We start from the raw sequence: 9,975 nt of genomic DNA on the forward strand, positions 1-9,975 counted from the left end.
ACACACACACACCTGTACATACCACTCACACACACACACACCTGTACATACCACTCACACACACAGACACACACACACACCTGTACATACCACTCACGCACACACAGACACACACACACACCTGTACATACCACTTACACAGACACACAGACACACACACCTGTACATACCACTCACACAGACACACACCTGTACATACCACTCACAGACACACACCTGTACATACCACTCACACAGATACGCACACACACACCTGTAGATACCACTCACACACACACCTGTGCATACCACTCGCACAGACACACACACACACAGTGACAAACCTTACTCATTGGCTGTATCGAGTGGTGGCTGGTTTAACGACACATTTATATATTTACGCAATCTAACCCAAAACACCTGTATTGTGGCAGTTAGCTCTTGTTATAATCGTCTGTTTTTGTTGTTGTAAATTATTATTATTATTGATCCAACCATGGCGGTGGGGGGGGGGGAGGTGTACAACTTCCGCGACAAGTGAGTGGCGCGTAGCGGGATAGGCGGCTCGGACAGACAACGCGGACGTGCAGGGCCGCAGCGTTGTGCCGCAGATTTATCGTCTTTTAAAATTGAGCCCATCGTTTGGAATGAAGCACAGGTCACAGATTCTGACTGTCACCACTCTCGACTTTGACGTGCGTTTTATTTACGGCGTGCACGAATGCCCAGATGCACTGAGTGATGCAGCATGCAGAGTTTCAGAGCCAAATAAATAAATAAGGGTTACCGCACCGCATTTCACCGTGATGGTCTCGTACGAGATTAGCACGTGGAATATTTCACATCCGGACCCTACCACTCGAGCGGTCTGCCGTCGGGATTTCGGTATCGTTGTCCAGCAGCCCAAGGAGGGAGCCTTAACCAACATAACGTCCCACAGCGTTACGGCTCAAGGGCACTCCACAGTCTGAATGCGGTGAACAACTTTAAACAAATGGAATATCAAGCTACCGGCATCTGCCGTTACACGTTCCCCAGACATCTCCGAAATTAATTCTGCATCTCACATAGCTCGTGGGCCGATTTCACGGTTTAGTTTAAACGCAGTGAGTGGGCACCAGGGCCGGACTCGTGTGGCAAGTGGACAGAACCCAGTATTTTTAGGGGCCCCCAAAAATATATATACGGCTTTATAATGATTGTAATCCAATATTGTAGCGCAATGATAAATCACGTACACAATTTGCAACTAAGGCATGACTTTGTATTCTACTACCAGTTGTGAAACAAATTAAAATAGTTTTGTTTACTTCAACTTTGATTTAGTTTTGCAATTGACGCATCACGTTTAAAATCGAGAACTGAAACCGCCAAAAGGTGAATAACCATGGAGCGTTGGGCATTAGGCAAGGATGGTGACGAAACAAGTTAGAGCTAGCCCCGGGCCCCTATAAAACTTCACTTGGGCCCTGAGCGGATGCACGGGCTAGCAGATCAAGGAAGACACGGAGGCTGATGCCACGCACCGTCCACCCGTCATGCCGCAGGCCGGAGAGAGGGTGGAGGAAGCCGAGTCCCGGTAGCACCACCGCCCAGCAGCAGCAGGCGACGGCGGCGGGCACCCGCGTCCCTCTGCGGCAGGAGGTGGTGAGCACTTGCGTGCAGCGGCGGCGGGGCAAGCGCATCCCTCGGCTGGTGCACGAGCTGGCGTTCGTGCGCGAGAAGCGGCCGTACGGCCTGGGCATGGTGGGCCGGCTCACCAACCGCACGTACCGCAAGCGCATCGACAGCGTGACCAAGCAGCGGCTGGAGGAGCTGGACGACCACAGGTGTGCGCCTGCGTGCGGGCACCGCCGATACTTCTGCTCCGCGTGCCACAGCAGAATTTGGTGCCACTAGGAGGTGACATTTTAACGGATTGGCGGTACACCGGTGTGCGATGAATCGAATTAAAACGCAAAAAATTTAATTTTCCCGCGATTCGCAAAATCGGTTCACGGGATGCCAAAGCAGTCGGAAGACGAATGGGGGTGTCGGTTTAAATTTGTATTGTAGACTTCCACGGAGGACCAGTGTTATGCCGTACCGGTGTACTGCCAATACGTACATTTAGCGATGCACCGGGAGTGGAAGTGTGCCCCGCATCCGAACTGGTACGCCATTCTGCACTTCCCTGAACGGCCAACGGCATTTGCCCGACACCACGGCATTTTCTGAACGCGGCATGCAGGGTGAAGAGGTTTTCATGCTGGCACTGCTACGTGTCCATTTAGAACACTGTAAATACCAGTTGTTGTATGCGGCTAATGAAAGCGAGTAGCGGGATAAAAAGCTTAGAGGGCAAATACAGGCAGAGCTCGATTATGTCACTACATGGCAGTTTCTGTACAGTGCTGCTTATTAAAGTGTTTGAGAGTGCAATTTGCTTGTATTGGCCACTCAAAGATGTTAATTGTGCTGTGGCTGCCACCTGCAATGTATATTAGAGAAAAATTCAAACGAGAGCCATGGTTTGAGACTCACACGCGTTATAAATGAACCATAACATTTTATGTATAAGAGTTTTATTTTGTATATTCGTGTGCGCGCTCGTCATGTCTTGCAGGCCATACTTCACGTATTGGATTACGTTTGTGCACATCTTGATCACCATCCTGGCCGTGTGCATCTACGGGATTGCTCCCGTCGGCTTTGTACAGCACGAGACGTCTGGCACGGTGAGACGACCTCTCCGTTTCCCTTACCCCTTTATCGCTAACGTTATTTCTTCTCGTTTACCCTCGGAGAAAGCCTCACCGTGTCTCAGGAGGCCCCTGTGCGAGTAGGGCCTCCAATAATTGCTATGCATATTCTAGAGGAGTATAATTTGCTATAGGATTATGTGCGTACTAGGAGGCACGATTGATTTCACCACCCACACAGTATTTAATGTCTCACCAGCGTTTGAACATCTTAACGCCAGTTTTATTGCCAGAAAGTGGAAAAGCTGTTATTATTTTTCAAACTTTGATACTGCCAAAAACGTCCCGTAGAGAGTGGTATTTTTGTGTTAATCACCCTGTTTTCTGCTGTCTTCTTCAACTACACAAACGTGGTTGAGCGGTCAACACGGCAGCGTTGCCAGTGTTGACAATGTATTTGTGTGCGCGCTTTAACTGGAATTGTATTTCACCACTTGCAGATTCTCACGCACAAAGGAATATATGACAGCGCTACGTATCTGCAGCATGAAAACTTTTGGATTGGCCCAAATTCGGTAAGACGCGATTATGAAAAATTTACTTTGCTAATTGTTTATGGGCTCGTGTTAAGATGCTCATGGGCGTTTTGACTGAAACCATTGAGGAAGCCTCACCAGCCTGCTGAAATGGAAGAGGGACCCTGTGCCGGTGACATGACCCAAATGTCAAAATGTAACGCTATTACTGCATCCGCAAATTGGATTGCCACGTTAATCCACAGACCAAAACACAGGATATATTTTTCAGGCAGCGTTGGTCGATCAAAACTGTGCAGTTTACTGTTATTAAAAAAAATAACAATTCCACTAGATCTCGGTACAATTCAATTCCTGCCGACGGCACAACAGGTGCGAATTCCTGGCAGTCCCGATCAAATTTAGGAAATGTGGTAACTGAGAAAATGACTTTCTTGGGAAATACCACATAGCAACATCGCCCCCGTACTGGCACGCGAATACCCATTTGCAGACCAATGCTGTGTACGGCTCGTACCGCACAGGGATAGCCGACACTGGGGGGTCCCCCCCCTCTCCTTGGCTAGACCGCAGCAGGGCATCGGAATGGTCGAGATTAGACGTGGTTGTCAGGGCACTTGGAGTTGCAGCGGCGAAACCACAATTAAAAATCTTTCTAATAAAAAACACGCACCATACATTGAAATCTCGTCCCATTCTTTCCGACGTGCCCAGGAGTCTCTCATCCACCTCGGAGCAAAGTTCTCCCCGTGCATGAGGCAGGACATGCAGGTGTTCAATCTGATCAAGCGGGCGCAAGCGACGGAGGGCGAGTCCGGGTGCTGCGTCCGCAACGACGGCTCGGGATGCGTGCAGACGTCGCGCAAGGACTGCTCCGTACGTGCAACGCAGGGCAGAGGGGGGCCACGGGACGTCAACGCAAAAACGCACGGTCGCTTAAAAACCACCAACTACTGTCTTCTTGGTTCTTTCGGTAAAGTCACGTAGAAGGGAAGTAATAAAATAATAAAAATAAAACATAACAAAATATATTATTTTATTATATTATATTATTATATTATTTTATTATGTTTTATTTTTCTTATTTTATTACTTCCCTTCTACGTGACTTTACCGAAAGAACCAAGAAGATGAATCCCTGCAGTCACGAAAGCTTTAAATCGAAACACCAACTACTGCGTTAGGTTTTCGCAGTTGCGCTGCGGAGCCGTTTTGTATCGCTTGGCACGATGCCCGACGTTTCGCGCCACATGCTGGGGGGGAGCGGAGAACGTTCCAGAAGAAGCTACCAGTAGGTGAAGCGAAACAGACGTAACCAAACAACACGGCGGACCAACTTGTACACATCAGAGAGCTATTGGTTACACCTCTTTGCAATATTCACCCCAAACCGGTTTGTGAAAGGGGAGCAGTAACCTGTGGTATCAACTTCGAGTAAATGTTCTCAGGTGAAATACAAACCAGCGTTTCTTGAACATTTCCGAGGGTTTAAATGGACTGTACATATTTAATAGATTCAAATATATATTGTTTTTTTCAACCAAGAATGGTTGCAATTTACGTACTTAAGTTTTTATCACGTGATTCGTGCAGGAATCGCTGTCAACGTGGATCAAGTGGCCAGAAAACGATTCTCCCTCGCTCGGAGAAGTGGCCAGAACATCTGGGGCAGTTTGTGGGCAGGACCCAAGGCAAGTAACAAAAAAAATGACGGTTGCACCCACAATAATAAAAAAACGCATTCGTTTTCGTCGTCGCGATTAGCGAAATAAAAAATCGTCTCTCTCCCTTTTTGTTGCACAGAATTTGCGAAGAGCCGGCTTCGGTGCCGCCTCACGAGTGGCCGGATAACATCACAAAGTGGCCGGTAAAATCCTCCTCAAGTGTTTCCCCCGACACAAGCATCGCAGTGTTCTTTTGTTTCACAAAAATAACTTCTTGGTTTAAAAAAAAGTTCATTTGTTTTGCCGGTTCTTTTTAAAAAAAAGCTTAAATTCTCCGTTTTTTTTCTTTTTTCAGATTTGCACAAAAGTGGCCCTGGGAAACTTCACCAGTTTCGCACACATGGATTGCGACGTCACTGGACACCCATGCTGCATTGGTACCAAAGGACGGTCAGCGATGCATTCAGCTCTCAATTTCAGTCGTCGTCGTCTTCCGCCCTTCGTGTGGCATTTAAAAAAGCAACCAACAGAGCATTACAACCGTATGCAAAGATTCGCAATACGTTCGATGTCATCACGAGTTCCTCCATGTATAGCATGTGTATCTCCTGTATAAGCGTATGACGGGCAGTGCGCTGTTTGGGATGAACGGATTGGACTTCGGCCGTGCTCACAAGGCCACCATTTAATTTATCGTTGTTGGAACGTGATTAAGCGCAGCCTTCAATTGCAGACTGAAGCCAGCCAATTCCTGGGGGGGGGGGGGGTCAATGAATAGATACACGGTTCAGTAATGTCCGTGCTCCTGTTCTTGCAACCGTGCTGCACATGGAGGCTCATCTTGAAATCGTCAGATTTGTAAACTCGCCACACCGACAATGTGCCATCTACTGTGCATTAATCAAATCGCAATAATTTTGCATTCTTGGACACAGATGTGAAATTACATCAAGGGAGTACTGCGACTTCATGAACGGCTACTTTCATGAAAAAGCAGCCTTGTGCTCGCAGGTACCAAGCAAAACACACTGCAATGATGTACCATCATCCATACTATACGAACAATGCAAATTAATAATTCGCCGCTGGGTTTTTCGGGTGGTACCTTGCGTTGTGTGGCACGTCTGACGTTTTACTCCACTTGCCGGGAGGTGACTTCAGTTACTGAAGATCAGACTGGCTCGACAGCTTTACTCGCTGCGATTAGTGCAACTGTGCACAGAGCACATCAAGGTTGATAAAGTCGTTTCTGGAGCTCCCCAGCTGATGGAGTCAAACGCCGGATATGCCGAACGCCACAGCGTACAACCCAAAAAGCCATCGGAGACCACAACAACCTATGCAGGAATGTGAATTAATCATCGCTCTGTGGGTGGCACGGCACACACGCGTGCCTGTGGTCCCAGGTGTACTGCATGCACGATGTGTGTGGCTTGCTGCCCTTCCTCAACCCGGAGGTGCCTGATCAGTTCTACCGCTTGTGGCTGTCGCTCTTCCTACATGCTGGGTGAGCTGGAATGCCCTGCGCGCGCACACCACACATCAATGAGCATGACGATCACGTGAACTCCGGTCATCCTCGCAGCAGTGACTTTTGGCTTGCCATCGAAGGAAGTCCGTCACTGCACACGTTTTTAGATGTGCTTCTGCGACCGTCTAGAATGCTCTTCCTTCCGACATTTTGAGAGCACTGGGAGCCATGCACATTTAAATCTGGATTGAAAACTAATTTATTTAGGACTGCTTTGTGTTTATAGTGTGTTGTCCTTCCCCGCTCACCTCCGATTAGCACGGTTGGCTACGTACGGTGCGAAAGAAGTTCATATATACACACACACAATAGCTCATCTGCTGCCGGATTAAGGCCAGAAAACAAATGTTGTGCTATGGACATGCGGTGCACGCAGCTGGGCACTTGCACATGGAGCAGTCACGTGATGGCCGTCGCATCTCTGGGCCACTTGCAGCGTGCCAACTCGCACATGCTCCAGCCCAAACACGTTTGCACCACTAATCTACCTCCAACAAATTCCCCCGCTCACGCAAGCGATAGAGAGATTGGATTTAGGTCATTGCCACTATGGGGGTCCATTAAAGGGGCCAATCCAAAACCTGGCAATGACCCGCCAGTCTCGCCTACACAAACTGTTGGGGTAAGTGCTGTTAGCTCGCATCTATGAAGTCCGGCAAGGCGGGTGGGGGGGGGGGAAGGTGGGCGGGGGGAGGGGCGGGGGGGGAGGGGCGGCAATGTTTACACTGCACCAGGTACTCATTTGAGGCAGAGTTGATCTAGGCGAGGGCCAGAACCGGTTTGGATAAGTCGCCGGAGGTGGCAGCCATGAGTGGGAATCTGAAGTCGGGTTGCCGCATTCGTAGCGAAACGCCTTGCCACAGCTCTGGAGCCATCACCACCGCGCGAAAAATCACAAAAAACACGCGGGGATGCAGTGCGAGCACTCAACGATGCGAAATAAAAAATAAACTGGAAGTGGTTGACGCCAGCTCGTTTCTTGCCGTGCGTTCTGCGACCTTCCCCGTGCAGGATACTGCACTGCCTGCTCTCGGTCTGCTTCCAAATGACCGTCTTGCGGGACCTCGAGAAGCTGGCGGGGTGGCTGCGCATATCCATAATCTACCTCCTCAGTGGGATCACGGGCAACTTGGCCTCGGCCATTTTCCTGCCCTACAGGGCCGAGGTATGGAACTGCATCCTGCGCACGTGTGAAAATGAATTTTATTTTAAAAGGAATGTTCACAGACCAGGCCATGACGGTTTGAAAGTGCCATAGGCTGCAGACAATAACGCCGCGTTGTGATCAATGTGTACTTCCTAAAAGGAAATTAATTAACGTGACAGAATGACAAAGGGCAAGCTGTAGTAACACGTCAGACAGATTGCAGCCACTAAAGATTCTTAACATTAGCACCAACATAGAGAAGCACCTCGACGTTGAATGTGTTAAGACCATGGCACTGTGAATCCACTCCACGTGCTATACCCCTGTAAATACGGCTGCGTGTACAGAGGGGGAGCGATGGGCACACGATTTCATAAAACGTGGCATTGTTTTACCTGCTGCTCCAGATCAAATTGAACCATTGACCCCACGATAGAAAGCACCGTGCTTGCCGACCCTTGTACCATGGGGGCAGCAGTGTCCAGCAAGTTTAGGAGGAAGGGGGGTGGTCTGTACATAGAACACGTCTCCACCCACCAGACCTCTTCTTGCAGGTGGGACCAGCTGGCTCGCAGTTCGGAATCCTGGCATGCCTCTTCGTGGAGCTGCTGCAGAGCTGGCAGGTGCTGACTCGGCCGTGGCGGGCGCTCGCCAAGCTCCTGGGCATCGTCCTGTTCCTCTTCGCATTCGGCATGCTGCCCTGGGTCGACAACTTTGCACACTTCTTCGGCTTCCTCAGCGGGCTCATGCTGTCCTTCGCCTTCCTGCCCTACGTGACGTTTGGGCGGCTGGACAAGTGCCGCAAGCGTCTCCAGATCATGGCGTCGTCGCTGGTGTTTGTGGGCCTGTCGGCTGCCCTGGTGGTGTGGTTCTACGTCTACCCCATCACCTGTTCCTGGTGCGAATACCTCACCTGCATTCCCTTCACGGAAGAATTCTGTGAAAAATACGACCTGGATCCAAACCTTCACGGGGTGTGAAATGTTTCACTCATTTGCACATTCTTTAAAAAAGCATTTAAATGAACGAAATGACTTTAGCTGAACCAAAAAAAAGTTTTTATAAATCACACGAAGGGCTTTGGATAGCATTTATCAATGCCTAAAGCTGGTGCTGCTTCTGTTCAAAACACACGAACGTGAAACCGTTCCATCAATAACACCACAAGTGTTATTTAGTCGAAGAGTTTATTTGCAGCCTTAGAACCGTGCCAAAAAGATGGATTTTGCCAGATTGCAATCGATCTCAAAAATACCACCCTTCTGCTTCGCTGTCAAGACTGCCTTTCCAAAAACAAACCCAAACTCTTGTTATAGGACTGCATTATTTTTTAGCACGACCGAATGCACCCAAGTTGTTGGTCATCCAATTCCAGCACTTCACTTGATGTGCAAGACAGTTGAAGCCCCTCCCCCCTCCCACCATTGACGTTGCAAACCAAATGAAACTCGTACCAAGGCAGAATCATTAACCGCTTTGGGGCAAAGGTCACAATGTCATGGATCAATGGATGTTATTACAGATTAAAAGATGAGGATTCTACCAAATGCAAGCTATCAGGAATGCACCAATCACACCTGGGCCAGTAACTTAGGATGGATAAGTACATGCCTTGCCGCAAGTGGCCCCAGCAGCATGGATACAAGTAAATGGTTGGCGTTTCGTTTCTTGAGTCCTTCAGCATTTCAGACCGTAATGGAGTATTTACTGCACACAATATTTGGCTTAACCAAGACCAAAGAAATCCAAAACTGTCACCTGCTGGTTGCACAGTAGGTCGTCGTGAAGCACAAGCACATTCGGCAGATCAACCCTCAGTGTGCGCGGTTTTGGGTTGCTGCCACATTGCCTTCGGCATGTCCGACGTTCTGCTCCGTGTCCAGGGGAGGAGTGTCTTCAGGAACTACTGCCCCATCGTGGGGAAACCGCAAACTCCAACCCTTGGCAAAACCCGTTGGGGAGAGCTGCAACAGCACAACTGCGACAAAAACCTACAAGGGCTTTTGTTTGACCATTTGTGCCGGTGGAAAATATAAAAATCGCTTGCGGTCACAGCGTATGGGCAAACCTGCACATCCCGAATGGTTGGGTTTTATGTTTCCGAGCAATTGTTTTTTAATGCTGTAAATGGAATTGAATTCCAAATGACGATGTAATGTTTGTGTGCAAACCTTTAGCTTTATAGTGCCTTGCTGCAAAACTCACATTTTAGGGACCAATTGAGAAGCCCCTACACCACAGCCTTATTTAATTTTATCTGCCACTATTTTACACGTGGAATTTTTGTAAGATTACCTTTGAAACTGTAGTGTTTTAACTACGTAAAATGGCACATACCAAGGGAGATAAGCAGCAGTGTTGAAATGCAATCGATTTTTTTTAAATGCATTGCTTATTTATTTATGTTACAATCATTAAAATGCTGTATTGCAAGAAA

General features: G+C 48.5%; 1 protein-coding gene across 2 annotated transcripts in view; it reads left to right on the forward strand.

Moving 5' to 3' along the window:
- Window positions 1-9,960, forward strand: part of LOC133353433 (inactive rhomboid protein 1-like) — a 45,267-nt gene extending 35,307 nt beyond the window's left edge. For both annotated transcript variants that reach the window (XM_061569695.1, XM_061569696.1), the window contains 11 exons: window positions 1,527-1,808; window positions 2,585-2,696; window positions 3,161-3,235; window positions 3,911-4,072; window positions 4,790-4,887; window positions 5,000-5,063; window positions 5,216-5,310; window positions 5,796-5,871; window positions 6,267-6,367; window positions 7,403-7,556; window positions 8,093-9,960. In XM_061569695.1, coding sequence (XP_061425679.1) covers window positions 1,527-1,808; window positions 2,585-2,696; window positions 3,161-3,235; window positions 3,911-4,072; window positions 4,790-4,887; window positions 5,000-5,063; window positions 5,216-5,310; window positions 5,796-5,871; window positions 6,267-6,367; window positions 7,403-7,556; window positions 8,093-8,518 — 1,645 coding nt within the window. In that variant the 3' untranslated portion in view covers window positions 8,519-9,960. The remainder of the gene's footprint in view (window positions 1-1,526; window positions 1,809-2,584; window positions 2,697-3,160; window positions 3,236-3,910; window positions 4,073-4,789; window positions 4,888-4,999; window positions 5,064-5,215; window positions 5,311-5,795; window positions 5,872-6,266; window positions 6,368-7,402; window positions 7,557-8,092) is intronic.
- The last annotated feature ends 15 nt before the right edge of the window (window positions 9,961-9,975 follow it).

This window comes from Lethenteron reissneri, chromosome 44 (assembly GCF_015708825.2).
Source record: "Lethenteron reissneri isolate LAM-NWPU_2019-01 chromosome 44, ASM1570882v1, whole genome shotgun sequence".
In the NCBI taxonomy this organism is placed as follows: Eukaryota; Metazoa; Chordata; class Hyperoartia; order Petromyzontiformes; family Petromyzontidae; genus Lethenteron; species Lethenteron reissneri.